Source organism: Chaetodon trifascialis, chromosome 7 (genome assembly GCF_039877785.1).
Source record: "Chaetodon trifascialis isolate fChaTrf1 chromosome 7, fChaTrf1.hap1, whole genome shotgun sequence".
Lineage (NCBI taxonomy): Eukaryota > Metazoa > Chordata > Actinopteri > Chaetodontiformes > Chaetodontidae > Chaetodon > Chaetodon trifascialis.
The window spans coordinates 7,497,141-7,519,695 of NC_092062.1; the positions used below are offsets into that span (position 1 = coordinate 7,497,141).

Genomic DNA, 22,555 nt, shown 5'->3' on the forward strand with positions numbered 1-22,555 from the left:
TACCACCCCTTCACTGATCACACATGCTGTCAAGTACACACACACACACACCCACGCATGTATGCGTGCACACCACCCACACACACACACACACACACACACACACACACACACACACACACACACAGTAATGTGATCTGAAGTGGCTGAACCTGAGGGGAAACGCAGATGAATTCCAACTATTCTGAGTGAGCAGGCAGGATTAAAGTTTGGGATCCATTTCTGAATAGTCATCATACCATGTATAATGTTTAAAACATTAACGTGACCCGAGACGCCAGTTAGCGGTTACACTACCCTCCCCTATACCGCACACAGAGACAAAGAGGATTGTAACTTCCCGAGGATCAAACTGTTCTTTAAGACTCAAAGTGAAAATAACCACAAGATATAAGATGCAGGGATGGGGTGGGAGGTGGGTGTGAAGGAACAATAACGGTAGAAAGGAAAAAAACTGTAATTGTTAACAAAACAGTATACTAAATCAAGAAATTCTATACAAGCGTTAAATACCATTATCTGCAGAATTTCATCAAGAATGTCCTGACTTACCATGACTGCCCCTTAGTTGGTTTGACTTTTTGTTACCTTTAACATTGTTTTCATGTCCAAAAAAAACACAGTGAGGACATCCATGTTTTTTTGGACATGAAAATATATTTTTATTGCTACTGTATATATTGTAGTTATTTTCCTGAAATACACACTCTTCACCCTGAATCACATTCATACCACGTGTATTTATTGTCTACACTTTAAAACTGCGTGGAAAATGAAAGTACGTCACTTGCTTTGTCTTGTTTGGTCGTTTCATTTTGATGTTGTTCCCAATAACATGAACATGAACTTTACACATGGAAAAGATATAATTGATGCTCATCCAATGTATGCTGGCAGACACTCCAGCCCCCACATGACATTTAGAAATGATTTGCTGTTGTAATCATTCATTATGATGATGTGCTTTTTTTAAACAGCTGATTTACCTTGAAGGTAACAGAAGCCTTCGTGCAGTAGAAGCCAATGGAAACAATGGGGTCTTTGGGTGTGTGTTGTTGGGGGTTGCTGGGGATGCCTCCTGTCTCTCGCTGCTGGTAGAGGCTTTCCTCACTTTCCTCCTCTGCGCCTACAATGGCTGGGACAAAGGACCAAGCCCAGGACACCCAACCCTGGTCTGCTTCTTCAGACAGCATGTAGAGGTCTGGGCTGGAGTACTGGCTGGTCCCGTGGCTTTCCATATCCACATCCATCCCTGAAGGAGAAAAAAGTCTTCATTAATTATACTGCAAATATAAGCATAATGGTTTCAAGGAGTTTGAATAGTGATGGGACAAAAGTCCGTGTTAGCACCTGGAGGTCTACTTTTACTCCTTGAGTCTGTTTAAGATACTTAAGATGAATATGTTGGGAGTTACAATGCACACGTAGAAGTCGTAGAAGAAAAAAAATCATAATTATCCTGAATGAGAACCTAAAAAAACATTTGTACACAATAGTGCTGCCAAATGTATAATGCATTCAATCGGGGTTCAGATGACAAACGCTCGAGTCTCCCTCAGCATGCTTTTACTTTAACTGATGAATCAATTTAAAACGGCAGGTTCTGAGAACAAGCTGGTCAAACAGAGAGAAAACCGTAGATAGTGGAAGTGTGTGTGCCCTGTGCAGCACACTAAATTAATTTGTCCATGCCTTCAGGGTAGTTTAATACAAGCAAGATGTTTCAGCTGTCAACTGAACACACAAAAACAGCACAGACCAAGGCAGTTTCACAGCAGTTGCTGCCAATGCTCCAGCATGCAGGTGTGTGAGTATATGTGTGTTGCATGAACTCACGGCTGCATGAACTTGGAGGGGGTAGGGGGGGTTTGGGAGGGGAGTCCGTTCCACTGGAGGCCAGAGGGCACAGCCCGTCAGCCAGTGTCATGACAAAGGAGAGCCTTGATAGGGCCCAGTGGATCCTTGTGGTCAGGGCTGTCTGAGCTGGACCCAACAGCACAGGCCACATCCACAAACGCATGCAACTTGGGGTTGGGTCACATAGTTGTTTAGAAGCCAGCAGCCTGAAATGAGGCCATGAGGGAAGCTGGGTAACTATGAGCCATCAGGACAAGCAGAGCTTGTGCTAGGAGTGCAGGTGAAGGCTTGGAAGGGTCCACTTCAGGACTGTACAAGATTAGTTGGAGGAGGTGGGGTTATTGGTTACACCCTCTGCACCCTGACAGAGCATGAGGATTGACTGGAGCACTGACTACTGTGAAGCTCAAACCTCACACCAGATGAGGAGCGTAATGTAGAAAGAGGTGAGGGAAAGCAAATTCATACTGAGCGGACGACAGCCCAGACATACCAATGGGCATGGGGTTAAAATAAAATAAGGTAAAGATGGTAAAGACCGCCAACAGGCCAGATGTTGTGTCAGCAACAAACCAATAGGATGTAAGTCACTGGACCCGCATTGCGGTCGAGTGCGTAACAAAAGACATGCAGAGGTGCTGTGAAGTCTATTCACTATTATAATTCCCTTTTTTCTCCGCAAACTATTTGGGGGTTCACAGGTTCCAAAACACCATGCACCGCCCTGGACCCTGATCCCGACCTCTGAACTCGTTCCATCGTGTGTGTTTCCATACACATTGGGAGACAGGAAGCTGATGTCAATACACAAGAATGTGTAATCCCATTCCTCGCGGCCTCACGTACTCTGTGAGAAAACAATATTGTCCGTGAGGTCACAGCTTAGGAATCCCAGAGGCTAAGGCGGTGAAAATTATGACATATTTTAATTAAATCTTTCACTTTGCGAATTGGCAGTTGGAAATCCCATGTTATGGCTTTTCACCCCCCCAAACTCTGTCCGATTCTATCTCTCATTTCTCTTTTCTTCCTTTTTGTTTTCACTCCGTGGAAGCCTTTGAGGTGTCAGTTCAACAAGTTAAGCTCTTTCGCTTCACGTCACAGCCTGACGAAGCCTACGTTTGAATTGCGAGGCAATCAAAATAAAAGCACAATTACTGATCAAGTGATCAAAACAGACCGGCTTAAGGAGACTTTGAAGTATTAATCCAAAGAAGTGAGTGAAAAATTCCCAGAGTGATGTGGGCTGGCCAAAATGTATGCCGCTGTGGAGTCGAGCACTTTGACCACACAGGTAAATACAACCAACACTGTTCCCTGCTTCACTGTGAGAGCAATCAAAGCCTGACTGGATCTTTTTCGCTGACTACTCACAATATCAGTGTGGCACCACGTAAGCATGCATATGTCCATAAGCAAAGCTCAGGAGCACTAGGTAATAGGATGTGTCAGAGTCATGGCTGGTTTCCATGAGTCCAACGTCTCTAGGCAGCGGTGTATGTCTTAGCTAGCAAGGGAGTGGGTGTGTAAGTGAGTGAACAGCTGAGTGACACTGAGACAGTGAGAGGGGAGTAGTGAGAGAAGGCAGTGCCCTTGCAGGCCAGTAGATGTCCCTCCATGTTTATAGAGGGAGAGGTAGAGTGGTTACCTGACCACTGAGCTACTCATCATCTTATGTATCTGCTGCTCTGTCTCACACACACACACACACACACACACACACACACACACACACACACACACACACACACACACACACACACACACACACACACACACACACACACACACACACACACACCTTTCATTTTAATTTTATCACATCTGTTCATTCATCACTTCCTCACAGGTACAGGAACACACATACACTTTGATGCGCAGGCCTACCTACTTTGATATTAAAAAATGGAACACATATCAACATGTGCGTCACATATTGTTTCACTTTAACACTACCAGTGTGACATTAACATCAAAATGTTTTAAAATCCATTCTAGCAGTCATGGCAGGAGAATATAAAACGCTCTGCAAGACAAAAAGCTGTTTCATCCGTGTCCATAGACTTCTAAACTCAATGGCCTCCACGTCTTCACACTAATATTAAAAAGCGAAAAGATTATTAAAAAGAGGCCCTGTCACGTCACTGGGCTAGCATAAGGGAACCACATGATGTTTATAAGGAGGAGATAGCCTGTGGCCTCTGGCTGATATGTCTGCGACGGTCCATTCCATTCAATAGTCCTCTAAGGCTCTCCTACAAAAACTAAACACATACACATACAGTGCACACGCCATCGGACAAACAGACAACTCCAGGCGCAGACACGCGCACGCACACACGCACACCCTGTAACACTTCAGCGGCCACAGTCCTCGGTTCATAATTCTTCACATACTTGTTGAAACCATACAGCTTTCGGTGCCGTGACCAGCTGGTCCATTCAAGCATGTTAGTCATCTATGTTTCCAACCGCTGAAATTTTTACAGTGTTTCACAGACTTCATTGAATTTCAGACAGTAGGAAAACTAGCCGTCTAATCCTGACTGAAAGGTTGCTTTGGTTAGTGACACACAAGCATCCCGCGTCGTTCACTTATTAGGGCTATTCATTAATGAGACATTGGCTCTTACCTAAAAGAGAAAGATTCAAACAAACAGCATGCAGCCACAGTGAATCATGGGCACATAAAAACATTACAAGGCTTTTTCCACTTCATTAATTGGCAAAAGGAAAAAACACCTTCATATGGGGGAAAAATTAATATTCAAGAGTAAGAAAAAAAAAAAGAAACACACACACACACACACACACACACACACACACACACACACACACACACACACACACACACACACACACACACACACACACACACACACTCATGGAAGGGCATTTGAGCCGGAATATAAGGCTGATACACACCCCACGCAGCCTATGGGGAAATCAAATCAAAGTGATAAAATGAGACACTGGGATCATGTTCCAGCAATCATGTGACAATGATTGTTTCCCACAAACTACAACTAACTAAAAATAAAGATGTGTGTAAGCCAAGTCAGTCACCATTACCGTCAACACACATGAATGTTTGAGTAGTCAGAACCTATCAACGATAAAGGCTGTCTGCATTATATTTTCTTATTATAAATAAGAAATTATCTGAGCAGTAATGCTGCTACTATTATCAAAAGAATTCAGCTTTATTCATTAAATCTGAAATGTGTACACTGAAAACCATATGTTCGTGGACAAGCCCAAAGCCCCCCCCCCCAACAAACACACACCCACCTTCTACAGTACATACATGCAGAACTGCCTCCCCCCCGGCCCCCTTCAGCGTCTTCACTCTGTCGATTACTTCCAGCATAACAAGATCTGGGGGCGCTCAGGTTCCAAGAGCTGGTCCCCTCTTGTATATTTTTGTGATGGGATACTAATTCATTCTCAGAGGCTCCGCATAGCAGTAGCATGACACCGACTCTTACATCTGGCATTGGACACCGAACTGGAAGCTGCGCCAACTTGCAGTAAAAGTTCCAGGCCAAGAGGCAGGGAGCAAGTCAGAGGGAGTGAAGGAATGATCTGTATTGTGTTGGGCTGCCTGCTTCCCCTCTGCCCACCACTTCCCCTAGCATAATTTGCTCCTGGTGCTACAGAGGCTGATTTGGCCCAGCGGGACCTGGGATATGATCCTGTTCTCTTTGGCTGAGAAGAGGATGAGCAGTGGGGGAGTGATGAGAAGGGCGTTTAGGGAATGAGGTGGGGTCTTTTTTTAAGGGGGTGGCTGCAGCTATTAAAAGTATATAATCTATGTATAGGTGTGAGATTGTGTGTGTGTGTGTGTGTGTGTGTGTGTGTGTGTGTGTGTGTGTGTGTGTGTGTGTGTGTGTGTGTGTATGGCATGTTTGCGAAAGCAGCCGGCTGCATGGGTATGTTTTGCTCAGCTCCTGGATGTGGGGAGTGCGATTTCCTGTGGTGCTCCAATCAGAAAGACCAAGATGGGCCTGTGTTTGATTCATCCATGTTTCTTCCCTTCATCCTCCTCTCTCCTGCCTCTATGCACATGGAGGGGATCAGGCCTGACGACAACGGTCTGTGTTGAGTTACACGCTGCGGCTTTTGTTTGTGGAAAAAGCAGGAGGAGCGCACACCATGGTCAAAGTGATGTTAAATGTCCCGTTTAGGAACAACAGCAGCATATGGACAGACATAGAGCCTGAACAGAAGAAGGCAACATGCAGAGCGTCATGAGATGAAAACGCTGGGTAAGGGAAAAAGTCAAAGCGCGGTCTGATGGCTCATTAACCACTTCAGAGCTTTGGACCTCATTTTGTCTGAGGAATATGACAGCTACAGAAACCATACTGACACACAAATGCTGCATCCCAGTGAGACCTAAACATATCATTTCCATATTAACTTTGATAGAACAGAATAATGGCTGTAAAAAAATTTGACTTTTTTTTTTGCTTTTGTTTTGCTGTGCACATGGGTGCAAGAGACATGTGTCTTTTGCTTGATGAATTGGTAGAAATGTGCAGCTACAGCACAATAGTTTGAGCAGAAAGGAGGACCCTCATCCATAAAAAGAGTGCCTGACTGCCTCATTCTACTGTTCTGTAAGTGAAAGACTACAGCCTACTGGACCTTATTTAATGTACCTACACATGCAATGCAACTAATAAAGGAATATCGAATTGAATTGAATTGAATTGTATGCAACTGCTACTGCTAGTCACCAAGTGTCAAATTCTACTGTAACAAGTTTTAAAGAAATTCTATTCGGATAAAAAATGAAATAAGGCTATTTATTTAGTTTTTTTAGATGACAAACGAAAAACAAAACAGTGGAAAAAAAAAAAAAACGGTCAGAGACAGAATTGTCGCCACCTTCTCTAAGAGACCTCACTCACCAGGTAAAATTGCTCCGGCCTCCCTGACATGACCGCTGCCCTCTTCTCCTTCGCCCTCTTTGTGTCCTCCGATCTCCCCATAGTAGAGGGCAATAATCAGCTCTAAAATGCGGATAAACATTGGTAGCTGCTGATCGGTAATAGACAACTTCAGGCTCTCCACCATGGTCTGGATCTGAGGAAACAGAAGAAATTTTGAAATTTGACTTGTTTAGTCATAACTTTAGATGTCAAATGGGCGACAAGCCAAACCCTGTTTGGTGGGCTCCCACATAATTTCAACAGAAATGTCTAGAAAAAAAAAGTAACGCTGCCCCAGCCCCTGTCAGAACTGGTATGCATTTCCCACTGGCTAACTGGTGGATACTTGCATGCATGCAGAAGATGCAATTTCTGATCCTGTTAAAGTTATATGATGACCTACAGTTACAAACCATAAATTATGGTCTGCGTGCAAGTAGATAAGGGGCACAGTATAGAGTAACAAGAGGGAAGTTGATAGATCCCAAAATGTAAAGGCAATGGCTGTATAAAAAAAGTAGAGCCTGAAAAACTATTTCGCTTAAATAAAAACATCTTTAAAAAGAAAGACGTCAGGTCCAAATGGAAGCAAATGTGCCCACAAAATACACGAAGCCATGTGTTTACTGTAATCATCTACAGCAGTTACAAAACATTTCACTTTGGCAGAGGGGTCTGTATTATACACTGCATATAATGTTAATAGATTATAAAAGACAGAAGACAAACCAAGATACAGTCAAAAGTGGATGTAATAGTGTTATTGCTGTAACTTATTGCTGTAACATGCTATAACTACTCTCAATGTGGCAAATCTTTCATGTGTCATTCACTTGACGGGACACCATGAAAACCTGACTAAAGGTCACTAAACAACAAGCTTGTTAACTGACTATACGAAGATGAGATTGAAGCAGTTCGGCTTTAATTCAGCCTGTCGATAAATTGTGTTTAACAGATAAATGCAACCAAACTAAATTTACCATGACGTAGCTTTATCGTGGAACGATGACAAATCCAATGCAGAAAAACATAAACCACAGACATCCATAATCAATTTTCTGGCTAGAGGTTTACAGGATCTCCTTATTTTATTCATGGGTTTTAGACATTAAAAATGCATCAGTAAAAGAAGCAAGATGTCACCTTTTCCATCAGAAATTGTTTAGATCTGACTATATAAACAATTATCAAACCACATTAAGGAATAAGACAGCTAAGACAACAAATACCTTCCGCTGTTCCACTAACGATGAGTAGAAAAAAGACTGACTGTGATGATTCTTTAGTGAGAGAAGAACTTTTTTTCTAAACAAAACTGTTACTATTGTTTTGAAATTAAGCTAACATGAGACTGATTGGCAACATCAGTGGTGCAGAACAAAGGACTAACATGAGTCATCATCCTGCTATTGATTTGAGAACAGCTAACCTAACAGAAGTAAGTCACATGTTCCTGCTGTGACAAATTTCAACCTTTCCATCACAAGCATGTGTGACATGTTTGGACAACAGCAAAATGATATCACATTAATCCATATACATTTCTCAATCTTGAGATTTGGGAAGGTAATGGTGATCAGGTTACTGCAAACATTTGGAGTTGCTCACTTTGATGACAGATGGGATTTTGGAATTGATGTTGTCGTAGGTAAAATGGAGGCGTGTTCGGAAGGAGCACTTGTACAGCAGCGGGTCCTGGTAAAACTCGATCTTGCCACTGGCATTCCGCTTGTCCAAGCACACAGTGCAGTCGGAAAAGTTGATCACTTTCCTTAGGACCAGCTCTGGAGCTTCATGGAGGAAAAAAAGAAAACAAAAGGAATGTAGATGATTTTGCATTTCACATTAAAGTTTGACACTAAGCAAACCTGTCAGCATACATGCATTAGACATGCACGTTAACAGAGAAATGTACGCCAACCGAGAGGTATCACTTAACACAAGAAAATGCAACCATACACACACTAACAGAGAGCAGGCGCCAACAGTAAATCCTCATTATCTGACATCTAGGAAGTCAGGGGGAGATGACACTCAGCAGACATTACAGAGCTGTTGTGTAATGTGACATTTACAAGAGGTACAACCAAGTTGTTTGTTTTTGTGTGTGTGTGTGTGTGTGTGTGTGTGTGTGTGTGTGTGTGTGTGTGTGTGTAGGGGTGTGGTATGTGCTCTGTGGCGTGTGTGTGTTGGATGATCACACATCATCAAATTCTCAATTGTCACTGACTCACTCACCCCTGACAGACTGATAACGGGACTCATCATTCCCAGAATGGTTTCAACCTCTAAGCAGTGCCAGTAACGGTTGTTCATCCACTGCTTAGGGCCCCCTTAACAAGAAATTCCACAGCAATAACAATGACTGAAAATGACCACTTCATAACTCTCTGTTGATGTAGGCTCTTGCGACTCCCCGTAAAGAACCAGTTCTTTTTCCAAGGTTATGATGGTAGTTCAAGTTTAAAATAATTGTAATTCTCTGGCAGTAACCCGAGAAAGCCAGGAGTTTGTACTGCAAAGACCTTCTAAGTGCAATGGATAGAAACTCTTCAGAGAAAATGGAAATAGGCTTATAGTATTGTTTCAGTGAATACCCACTGACTAGGAGGATTGTGAAAGTTTATATATTATTCTGATCTCCTCAGGTTCCAACATGAACGAGCAGCTTGGTTTAAAATCCTCACTCTTTCCTACAACTAATTTGTGTCTCTGCCTCATGGAATTAAATCCAAAAGAACACAACACATGAAGCATGTCGCCATCAAAAGCAAGGGCCCACAAGGACTGCACTTCCTACTGTTCTGTTTACCAGTGGCATTCTTAGGTTTCAAATCCCCCACCTCATCCATCATTTGTGGTTTTAAACGCGAGCTCTTTTCTGTGTCGAAGCCCACTCTGCATTGGACATACGCACACTCCAATCAGACTGGGGAGTTTATCAATAGTCTGAAAATGAGACTACTCCAGCAGCTGACATAGGGCATTTACACAAACAGCTATGTTTAAACATATATGTCTGTTTGACCCAAGTTTGAACTAACAAAATTAAACACTTAGTGTAATTTATAGGTTCTTGTCTCAGTGGATTTACTAGTTAATCCCACTACCAAGGAATGTAAGCAGCCATTGCTCACCAGTGATGTCCATGAAGGCCCTCTCCCATATATCGTCTACAGTGTAGCACTCTGCTGAGGTAATGTTGACCGACAGCACGATGTCATCTTCAACGTACTTAAGGATCAGGTTGTTCACCACAATATTCACGTTGTTCACCACACGTCTGATCAGACTCTGGACGTAACCTACAAACACAAAGAAAAAACATGAGACACAATGTTGTAAACAAAAAGCATACCATATCACAAAGAGACACACATGCCCACTGGAGGAACAGGAGCTATAATAGCATTTTCCCACCAGCATATATCAGGACACATTAACTTAATGTTGAGACTCAGAAAAACAGTAAAATCCAGAGCCGCATTCCCTGAAAGTCTAGGCTCAATACCACTGACCCCTGCCACCCTCATGGGCTCATAAATAAGAGCAGGTCCTGACATGTTATTCTTCGCCACAGTCTATCCCTTGGACATGTACAGTGAAAGGAGCTAAATATCCATAAGAAAACATTTTTGCTCCTCACCCTGCCTGAGCAGTGCTACAAATCCTGGGTGAATTTATGAATCTCTGCAGAGCTCTCCCCTCCTCTCTGATCCAAAGTCCTGTTTAACCCAAAACTATGCACATGCTGCCTCACACATATCCATCCCAAGCCCGTTAAACCGCTGAGGAGCCTTAAACACACCACTTAAACATATGCAAGCATTAGCCACACATGCATTCACACATACAAAATACAGGACTTTATAGATACAGATAGAGTTATTGAGAGCACAATCACAAAATTTGAAAAGAATGACACATTCTGCCGATGATGAGATGATAAATACCAACAAACAGGCAGCCTGGGTGAAATCTTTTAATATGCATTCATTTTATAGTGTGATGACTGGACACGCTCATTTTGAAATTAATGCACTATGCCATATGAGAGCAAGGGCTAGAGAAATCAAATGCGTACAAATGGAAAGAAACAGGAAACAGAATTAGTAGGTTTTTTTGGTGAAGGTGAAATGTGGATGCTGGCAGCTTTGTGGTGAAGAGGTGGAGGGACGTAGTAACCAAGAACAAGCAAAAGAGTAGTTTGATAGATTGTGTTTCAGCAGAGCTGGGGGAGCCGTCCTGCAGTGTTACCACCACTACCTCCTAATGGCCATAGTGACGCCCAGAAACAGAAGCTTTGCAGGAAAAACATACATGGTAAGGTCATTACTCACGAAGTAAGAAAGAACTTAAAATATTACAGACAGGGGAGTTTTGACCATAAAATATGAAAATATACAGCAATAAATCCTCCTAACCACAGGACCAATGGCATTATTCATTCCTCCCAAGTACTGTTAAAGCCAGTCACTACAAGTTAAAACATATAAACCTTTAATGCTTTTCCCTTATTTTCCAAACCAAATGTTTGTCTTCCTGTATCTACATGCCTGGCCCAGGGCATAACAGAACCGATAATTAGGCAGAACTAAATGGTGCTGTTGATGAAAATATTTATATGAATTGCTTAACTGTTCTGCCACTTGTACACAGGCCTGACTATGCATTAGCATAATCCAATTGACAAAACTCTCAAGAGTTTGCTGCCTGACCAAACAGAGTGGCAGGAAGAGAGGATGACATAATATGAACTCAACTCATAAACGCAATGTGTGTTCGTGACATTCGTGCATGGCTTTGCATGCATGCATGTGCTTGTCTGAGTCTGAGTGTGTGCCGGGCTGCTCTCTTGCGTGCATGAATGTGGCTGTGTGTGCGTGTGTGCATGCCTGTGGTTCTGGGGTCAGTCAGAAAGCTGCTGTCGCACCTGCAGCCTGGGCAGTAAAACCAGCACTTTACCCCCTGCTATTTCCCTCTCTGGATCTAATTTGCCCGTGTCAGAGTGTCTCTCTTTCTCTCTTGCACTCTCTTACACTTGTTATACCTCTTCTTGCCTCGCAACAAGTCCAGGGCCCCAATCCATCTCTCTGTGAGCCATCGCGCTGCTCTGAACTTCTGTAAACAATTGACACAGCCAGCACCTGTGCTGCGGCCCACAGGGAAGGAGCCCACTTAAAACTGTTCAACCATAAAATGACTGGAAAAACCAGCTCCTTTATGTGATCTCAGAACAGGCCAACTCTCTTCTGTGAATACAGGAAAGAAACACTATACTGTCCGTGCTCACCTTTTTTCCTCTATATGGAAAGTATTAGCAGCCATCAGCCTTGCCAGTTACTAGCCATGGAGAGAAAGATTGACAAGTCCATCCAGGAATCTAGACTGCAACCAGACTTCGAGAGTGTGCGAGTTAAAATTTCACGTGGTCGCAATCGTGTGAGTGGCCCAGTGTGAGAGTCTGGTCCTACAGAGAGCCAGTCTAGATGAAGCAGTTCCAGACTGAGGGTCTGTCAACAGTGCTGCTTACACTTAACAAGGCTAATTTGAGTTTTAATGCCAATGTTTTGATAACCTTATGGAGTGGTTAATTTAATGCCGATAAGCTAATGTTAGCTGGGGAAGCTTTTCCGTGTCACATACTTGTGAGAATGCTAGCAGATAAACTGTTGCTGTTATTTTTCCAGTCTAAAATCAGTAAGCCTGAATTAAGAAAGTTGGATAACTGCATTATGGATGGACTTGTTTTCAAATGTCCTCGTCCTGAAGAGTTGCCGGGCATGTTGGATAACGCCATGAAAATGTCCATGGTGAGTTTGAACATATTTTTAACAACAGGGTCGATTTGGAAACTGCTGACTTTGTCATGTATTGTGTGGCCTTAGCTACTGTTTCCTGCTCTCCCTCACTGTGGTCTTGGTAGTCTGACTAGTATATCTGATCTGCTGCTGATGTGTTTTGACTTGTAAATCGTTGTGGTTTGGGACTAACGTGCCGTTTTAGGACAATTAATTTATAGTGTGTGTGTGTGTGTGGGTGTGTGTGTATTCCCTCACATCCACCTGTTGTGCTCTGTTAACTAGCTCTGTTTCTCTCTGTCTCCCCTCTGTCTATGTGTGTGTGAGAGAGAGCAGTGTGATACATAATGTACGATGTGTAGCAGCGGTGACTGTCCACATCTGCTGCTCTCAATGTAATTTTGCGTGTGAAAAAAGGAGTCAGTGCAATCATCTAAACCACAGAGGCTTATCGTGAGGTATTTGGAGCTGTTGGGAGGGGGAGCTACTCTATTGTGCATGTATTCATGCTGAAATACTGATATTGATTTGAGCGTTACCACTGTATGGATTACCCCCAGCACAGTTCAGCCAAAATAAAATACTCCAGCCACTGCCTGGACAGTGCTCCCTGGAACCTGCTACAGTTAGAGTTAGATTTTAGTGGCAGGTCTTTTCTTTAGCTATCTCCAGTACATTTTGCTTTTCATATGTGTCTTTGGCCCACATTCAGTCAATTAAACGTTATTTAACAAAAATGCAGAAACCACAGTGTCATTATTTTTACCATTATTAATAATTTAGGTAAAAGACTCTGTTTTGGGAACGCCTCAAACTGTCTAAGGCTGGTGGCATTCTATAATATTACTGTGTTGTTGTGCTATGTTGTTGATGCATATGTGTAAATCAAAGGGTGGAAAGAAATCATGCGCTGCTGCGACCAATTGAGGAAAGTCATACAACCAGTGATACCAGTGGAAACGTTGTATTGTAAGTTGATCCTGCTGTGTTATTCTGGAACATAATTAGTTCAGTTAGCAATGTAGCCAAGAGAATGGGCACAGAAGCTACAGTGGGACATAGCACCATGTAAGTGTTAAGTAGTCAGTTCACAAAAACCTACAAATCCCCATTTAATTTTTTTCAAATATAAAATATAAAACACCAGGAACATAAACATAGCGGCACAATGATCTAACAATGGCAAGTTTCCTACTGGACCGTGGAAATACTGCAAGCTTAGATTATTACAAGATTACTATCACCAGTAATTTAAGACACTTAATTATGTTAGCCATTCTATTAGCTCGAGGGCTTCTTATGGTAAAACTGTAGATTCACTGAACCCAACCAAGCATGGTACAGCAGGTCTCCAGAACAGCAGAAAGCTCCAGCTGGAGAAAGCTCCAGCCTTTACCAGTATGGGATATTCTCTATCCATAAGTAGCATTTCCCAGTAATACCAGAACAGCTGCTGTATTTATTTTCTGAGCAAAGGCCCCAGTACCAGGACAGCAGCAGCACTGGACCACAGATTTATCTGCAGAGTGTATTTGTATTTTAGCCCATGCAAATCTCAATATCCTCACACGTATACTTACTCAATCATGCGTGCATGCACAAGACTTGGACAAACTCAAAGCAACACAAGCACAGTCACATTAATGTAGGTGTATGCATTCACATAATAGCACATACAGTTGCATAAAAACACACAAACACACAGTAGTAAAAGGAGGAATGAATACACCCACGTGCACACTGAACTTAGCCCATGTCATAATGCACATTCTGTGCTTTTGTGGTAGGGCAGGAAATAACAGATAACAGTTGTTATCTTGAGAGTTCAAAATCAAAATCTGGTCTGAGAACAATATCAGAATGGTTAGGACTGGAATTTGGTCCCCATATTATGTGATTCAGCTCAATTTATCAGTTCAACAAGCTCAATGGTCCCCATGTTCTAGTGCTCACAATGGAAAAGGTTAATATACAGTAAAAACATCAGTAGATAACTACACACAAGTCAGAACACATGACAAGAGAGAATTTGCCAAGAAATTTAAAATGATTCTCCAACAGATAGTCTTTGGGCTAACAGATCTCTAACAGATGCACATCATACTGCAAAGACACTTCATACTAAACAGCCTAATTCACTTGCAAAAAATATAAACCATATTTGTGGCTCTTTACGACAGTTGAGTGATGAAACTGTAAATCTCGAGTATGGCTTTGATCCACCCAACTCACAGGTAGCACTAGACTCAAAGACTTACCACTGTTAAGTCTCTTTGAACTCATATAAAACAAAACACATTTTCAACAGTGTGAATAGAGCCAAAGTAGGAATCCCCTCGAACAGAGAAATGCGGTTCTCACAAACGGTGGCCGCTGGTCCCCCACAAGCAGCAGTAAACATAATCATTCACAGAATCGCCCAAGGTGGAAGCACTTGGTCTTTGGTCTTTGTGTGGCTACCAATCCCATGGCATGTGAATTAACATCACTATTTTCCACCACAGGGAGAACAGGGAGGATAAATTCATTCAACATGTGAGAGCTTAGGGCCAAATGACTGGATAATTACTGGTGGCTGCTTTTTAGTGTCGGCCGTGTTTTGTTTTGGTTGTTTTGAACGGGAGGGGAGCAAACGCAACACCAAGGTTTGTTGATGTAGTTGCTGACGAAGAGGTAAGACTGGCTATTGCCCTGAGATGGTCTCTCTGCGAACAGGTCTTCCTTAACACACACACACACACACATCTACACACACTGCCACTCTCCTGTGTCTGCCCCTGTCCGTCGCAACCTTGTGAGACAGAAGCAACTGCAACTTTAAATTTGGGAAAGCATGCATGTGGCTTTAAAATCCCAATCAAAGTCCTCTAATATTGATGCAAATAGCAAGTACAACGCAACCTTTTTATTATAACATTACACTGATTGACTAAAAAATGTACGATGATATCACCATATGGTTTTCCTTGAATAGGTTTCTAAAATATTTATTTATATTCCTACAAAATGTTGTATTGTCTTGAAGTGGTAATATTTCTATAATGAGTAAAGAGGAGTGTCAGTGTGGATCTGTTGTGGCATACAGCTTTTCAACAAGCTTCTGACAGCCCCTCTTTAATCACAGCATGAACAAAAGTTGAAATGCAGGATTGAATCACAGCAGCAGCACTTAAGAGGTTTGGGTAACCTGCAAAAATAGACACAAAACAACTTTTTTTAACTCATCATGAGTCATTAACTGAAATTGTTGGGGATTATCTGTTTATTGCACTGTATGTGCTCCATGGTTTCACTCACTCACAACAGATTTATATCACTATTAGGTGATTTATTAAAGCCCCTATGTGTTGGATTCGAAAACCTCTTTATCGGTAGTTTCAAAACAGACACTGTGGCAGACAGTGGGGGTAGCAGGATGTATTTCAGTATATTTGAGGAAATACAGTACAGGTAGACCATAGAAATTTTCTGGGCAGACTTGAAATGCAATAGGTACTCAATATCAATCAATATCAATATCAATACTCAATAAATGCAATAGAACAATATCTGTATACATACAAGTCTAAAATTAGTTACTCACAAGACTAATGAATGAATGTCTACAAAACTGCCCGTGTGCACTGCCATGAAATCCTGTGCTGTGTCCTCACATTTAAAAAACATCCTTTAACTACATAAAGACTGCTGACAGGTTTGCTTTGTATCTTATTCTTGGGAAAACATCCTCTGCCTGAGTCATAACAGGTTAGTTTTACCTCATCTACCTTTTAACCTCTAGCTTTTAATTAGGAAGGCTGGGGTTACAGCATTCATTTGCTTCCTCGCTGTTATTGAGGGGCTGCAACCTTTGACCTCAGAGTTGTCTCTACAGCTTGTAATGGGTTGGAAGAAGGTCTGCTGCTCCAACAGTGTGGGGTGTGCACACAAATGAACACAGATGAACTAAAGTACACACACAAGCATGCATGCACACACACAGGCAAACACACACGCACGCACGCACGCACACGCACACGCACGCACGCACGCACACACGCACGCACGCACACACACACACACACACACACACACACACACACACACACCTGGGAGATCTGTTGAAGGCAGGCCCAAAGGGAGATGTTGTGGTGTGAGGCACCCTGCTTTAACAGCTGGGGAGAGATATTATCTCATAACGTCAGGCCTGGAAATGGATCCTCCCCAGATACAACCAGCCAGGAGTGAAGGTTCATACATTCACACATACACTGGTTCTGGGAGTGAGCCTTGTGGTTGGGTGTTAGACTGTGACCTAGCTCTTAAAGCTCAAGACCCCCACCTCTCTCCTTTCTTTTTCTTTACTTTTTCTTTCAAAAATAACATCTCTTTATATGTTAGTTTCCTCTTTGCAACCTTCTTTCTTACCTTTGCTGTTTTCTCTGAAAATTTTTTCCATGCCCCTAGAATTTTTGAACAGTTCTATTTATTTTTTCCACACTGTTCCACACAGGTTGTTTATCATTTTATACTTGATTCAGTTTGTGTGTTTCCTTCTTTCCAAAAGATAGTTACAAATTGACAAAAAAAGTCAAATATTTTTAAAAGACCAACTCAAACAAGGTCATTCTTTGTGAGGTGCAGTTAAGTACTGGAATAAGGCAGGAATCCCTGGCCCTGTGGGAGGCTTGTGGTCAAGTGGCCTTGTTGATAAGAGCCATCACTATGTGATTTATCACCGATACATCCCCCATTCTCTCTCCGGCTGATTTACACTGGTTAAAAATGTAGTGCTATACAGCTCATCTCAAAAAGAATACTTCTCACAGTGTAAACCAATATTACCTTCATTTCACTCTGCCTCTGCCCACTTCAGGCATTTGGCTTCTAACAAGGCCTTGGATTTAAATCTAATTATTTTGCCTCTGTAACATTCTTAGAGGCTAGAAAGAAAAATCGAGATTCCCCTGTAATGTAAATAGGTCCAAATCTCTCTCTCACTCTGTGGTCCCATCCTCCCCCGCTGAGGCCATGCCTGCCCTGGTGGTCATTCTCTGAGCAGGGAGGTGGAATAGCCTCACTGGCCCCAGGGCCATCACTCACCTGGGGGCAGGTCTGGGTCGCTGGGGGCAGCCTGCTGGAGGCGGCGGGGCTTGGCCACAGCCTTGGAGCTGTCTGAGACACTGCGACTGGTGGAGCTAGAGCCGCTCTCGTGGTCATCCTGATGAAAAAACAAACATGAATGCCTGTGATGAAAGGTGAGGGAGTAAACAGAGTTTTTACACAGAGCTCTAAAGTACTGGTGTATTTAGATTTGCTCTGACAGTTATTCAGTTCTGACCAGATTAAAGTAGCACTTCATTTTACTGTAGTGCACAGCAGTAGCATAGTAACACAGCAGCATGTGGCAATTCTAGTGTCTGCAAGCTCATATTCATAATATATAATGCCTTGATTATTGCAATTTTCAAGCACAACCAGGTTATCTTGCTTGTGTTAATCAGCTTGCAATTAGAAAAACCAACCTGAATTATTCCACTATCTGTCAAATTAGTCTTGACATGTATTAACAACTTGGGGTTCGCCTATAGCTCAGCTGGCAGGGTGTGCACCCCATGAACTGAGGCTGCCAGTCATTCGCTGCGTGTCGTCCCCTCTCTCTCTGCCCCCTTTCCTGTCTTACCTTCAGCTGTCACTATCATAAAGGCTAAAAAGCCCAAAAAAGTAATTAAAAAAAACCCACAACTTAATCAAGCCTCCCTTTTCTACACATGGCACAAGAGTGCTTTAGGTTTAAACTGAAGCCACAAAGAACGGTTCTTGTGATGAGGGGCAATTTCAATTCATCACAGCCAAAACACCTCTGACTGTAAATCCATCATTGGCTTTCATTACTTCATGGAGCTTATGATATTAGCTAGCAGGCAAGCACACATCTCCCCACACATGAGCAAGATTTATTAGCAAACAAATCACATAAACTCTAGTTATGGGGAACAATGTAACCAGTGTAATCTAAGTGCGACCTTTATCTGGCTACTGAAGGTAATCAAACTATTGGTGTGCATGTAAGGTGGGTATCTGTTCTCCAACCTGGTTGTGTGTACTCTGAACAGAGAAGTGATTAGGGGAGCACCACTGTTTTTGAGCCCCCCTTCACACCAAACCTTCCCTCTAACCTTCCTCCCATCCCCATTTAACAACCATCTCCGTGGGCTCTACAAATAAACTCTGGTCCTTGGATGAGAGGGGTGAAGGTCTCTCCTCCACAACAGCACGTCATTTGCACTCAGAGACCAGCGGCCTGTTAAGCCCAGGAATGCAAGTGCAAGATCTGTGTGTGTGTGTGTGTTTATGTGTGTGTAGGAATGGCGATGAAATGGACATCCCCTTCAGAGATGAGCCCGAAGATAAACAAAATAAGCCAAGATTCAGGGTGAGGGGGTTATTTATTAGTTCAGCTTGAGGAGTGCCTCAGCCTAGCGGGTGCTCTGTGACTAAGACATGAGACGCAATTAAAACAATAGGGACATAGGACCAAACAGTGGAGGGGTCATGAGATTGTGGTTTAAGAACTGACAGCCAAGAACTTTTACTAGATCTACTGCTGGGGTAAATGTAATTTTAACACACAAGAATCGCCTAATTGGGAGTTCCCTTGTTGTTCCTGTTGATAATTTTGGCAACCTATCCCAGCACTCTCCTAAAGCTTGGAGCAGAAAACCACTGCTCTCATATCTGATGTCATCAAGTGACAAACGCTGGAGAAGCTCCATTAACAATAAAGAGATGGAATTCGTGGACTTATAAAATGTAGAGAAGCAGATTGTCACCTTCTCCAGAGCGTCTTAGTCATCATGTTTCAAAGTTTTAGTGGAGGCTTGTTGCCTTGTTTCCAAGTTTTGCGGGGGACTTGCATGTTCACAGCGTTTGATTCAACAGCTCATTATAAGAAGTTGTCAGATTAAAATAAGTTTTTATAAATCAGTACTGTGAATACATCATCAAACATAAATTATCAATTTGGACAATAGAGGAGAACAGCCTCCTACATCAAAATCTAAGCACAAAAGACAGTCTATGGCTACTATAGCTAAAGTTCTGCTCCTCTACAACTAGTAAGAGTAATTGAACAAATACCTCATATTCATATTCACAGACACAGGCCTGCAACAGTGGATTGTAGAAAAGAAAGAAAGAAAAGAAACCAAACATATTAGAACCATTCTAAAAAACAGAGAGGTCAGTCAGGAAAAAGGTGGAGAGTTGAGTGAGCCAAGCATGGCATTGATTAGGGGTTACTGCAGCACTGTAACCTTCACAATCAGCCCAGGTGGTAAGTTTGTCAGACAATCCGGACAAAGAAAGGGGGCCATCGTATGTGTTTAGCATTTAAATGGGATCAGCGTGGCAGAGTGTCACCCCTTATCCTGACAAATGTAAACACTGAAGGTGTCAAAACCAGATATATTTGGCTTCTCCAAGCACACACACACTTCATTCACACATACTCAAATGAGCAAATCCACAGCCACACCTTTCAGGCAAGCCACATGCTGTACATACTGTGCATACACATACCCCACGCAATTAACACACATTTCCTGGTTCTGACAATATTTAATGACAATGAACCCCTTTCTCTCTGTGTGGTTGAGTAATGAAGATTAGGTTTTAAACATACTTTACATAATTTGACTTGTGGACACACAGACAGAGAGGCAAGTATCCCTCAGTGCGGTAAAGTAAACACACTATTGCCAAAAGAGTCGAGAGAGGCTCTGGCAGAAATATTTACACTTTACTTCACTGAAGGCCTTTGCGGTAGAGCTGCACTACGCAAGCAGTTTTTTTTTCCCCCCATCAGTGAGTGGTGGGAATTGGTAAACAGAAGTGGAGGAATAATAAATACTTCATCAAGGTTCCGAAGAATAGAGATTGGCAAATAACAAGATGTAAATTTGTTGCTCATTATTCACACTTCATTTTTTCTGCTCACCTCAAAAGGTGCATTTGCAATATTTAGAGATAACACAATGTAAAAGAAAAAGGCTGTTTTAGATGAGGTAAGTTTATAATGAGATGTGCTCACATTTTGAGGAGTTTAGTTTACATCACAACACGCTCCTTGAGCGCATTAGAATTAGAAACAGTTTCCCTCACATGCAGACTCATATCTATACCTAAAGGAATGCCGAGCCCTGCAGGCCAAGAGTATACTGAGTTCAACGACTCAAAACGCCACTAAAGAACAAGACTGCCAAATTTGGAAGTAGCGCAATTAAGCGCTCAATGTCACCGTGGGCAGTGAGCAATTCTCCAGAGGCGAAAAATGCCTTTTCAGAGGGAAGCCCTGGGACAAATGAAGCCTGCCTCAGCTGCTGCCGGGTAAACTGATCCCTCCAATGCCACGGCAGGGCACAGGACAGGGAGGGAGGGAGGGAGGGATAGGGAAAGAGGGAAAGACAGAGGAACCAGGAAAAGGGGGGTTGCTTTCCCTGCAGGCATGTCAACTCAGCTGTTGACCAAAGATGACGGTAGCAAAAAAGGAAAAGAGGGACAAGAGACAAAGAGATAAGTGGAAAAAAAAACAGAGCGAGATAAAGTGAGTCATCGAGACCAAGAGTAGCTGAGAGGGAGAGCAAGACTGAGAGACACTTGGAGATAATGAGAGCATAACTGAAGGACAGAAAAAAGAAGCAGGTCCTGGCAGTGTGAGTGACAGGCGAGGGGGACCCCCTACTCAGAGGGTAAGTGGGCACCCACGGAGGGTTAGGGCACAGGAAGGCCAGACCTGACCTCTGTCCCCCTGCAGACGTCTGGCTCAGTCAGGGACCAGGAGGCAGTGTGTTGAGCCTGTCTGGAGGGTCGACCCACATCTGAGCTGCTCAACACATTAACTGAACCCCACCACCACCTCCAGCTATTAGAAACAGCACCTCTGCAGATACTGTCACAGGCAGTTCCCCCAGTACAAACAAACGAGCTAGAACTTCCAAATACCAGAAACCAGTAAAATCTTAACTGCCATTGGCAATGTAATTTATATGTAAACTGTGATGTGAATGAGTAAACTTTAACTTTGACAGCTACTGGCAAAAAACATTGTTGTCCTATACACATTTGTGAAAAATAAAATACGACATTTTCTTTCTTCCTCCACAAATTATGAAGCAATTTTTCACTTCAGTTTGAACACATGAAAAAAAAAAACAGTTGGCAGGAGTTAGGAGTCGACTACCCTGCAACTGCCTGATCTCTGAAACCCAAACATTTTTAAAACTGGTCAATTTCACACAGTTTCAGCAGATTAATGAGAACATGCAGAGGATCACTGCTGGATAAACACACTCCTTGTTATTGTTGTTTTTCCTCTGCAGGTTGCTGGCGAACTCATGCTGACATCAAAGCAGCAAGCCTGGAGATTGGAGGCCAGGCAGTGGAGGGCGAACGCCTATGGAGTGAGAAAATAAATGAAGGAAACTCAATAGCTCCTTATCTCAGACAGACCCCCACTCCTTCGAAATCACTCATATACACATACAAACACAGACGCACACACACTGGGTCTGACAAGTAGAGGCCCTATCCCCCTTGTCAGGGCCCACAGAGCACCACCCAGCAGTCAGACCTCCTCTCTCCTTCCTCAAAAACCCTCACAGACAACACATTTTGCTGTATAGCTTTCCTCAAACTTAACAAACTTCTGTAATACGGACTGCCAAGGAGAAGCTGTGGATTTTATGAGTTTCAGATTGTTTTTTGAGAACAATAATGAAAACAGTCACTGCTAACGTGATACACACACCCCACATTCAGCAGAGCGCACGCTGTTTTGCTCTTGAAGAATGCCTCCGTTCTCATATCATCTTGCATGTACAACATTTGTTCCCTCACCTGTCCTAATTCCCTCATCCTTATTTTCCTCTTCATTTTCACTTCCTTCCATCTTCTTCACCTGCAATCTATGCCATCTTC

The 22,555-nt window shown here is 42.7% G+C and overlaps 1 protein-coding gene across 3 annotated transcripts in view; it reads right to left on the minus strand.

Annotated features, from left to right (window-relative positions):
- The window catches only part of LOC139333438 (intermembrane lipid transfer protein VPS13B-like), a 319,141-nt gene that overhangs the window by 278,416 nt on the left and 18,170 nt on the right, over positions 1-22,555 (minus strand). For all 3 annotated transcript variants that reach the window (XM_070965843.1, XM_070965844.1, XM_070965845.1), the window contains 5 exons: positions 17,681-17,798; positions 9,935-10,102; positions 8,406-8,587; positions 6,774-6,948; positions 987-1,252 (listed from right to left, as the gene is read on the minus strand). In XM_070965843.1, coding sequence (XP_070821944.1) covers positions 987-1,252; positions 6,774-6,948; positions 8,406-8,587; positions 9,935-10,102; positions 17,681-17,798 — 909 coding nt within the window. The remainder of the gene's footprint in view (positions 1-986; positions 1,253-6,773; positions 6,949-8,405; positions 8,588-9,934; positions 10,103-17,680; positions 17,799-22,555) is intronic.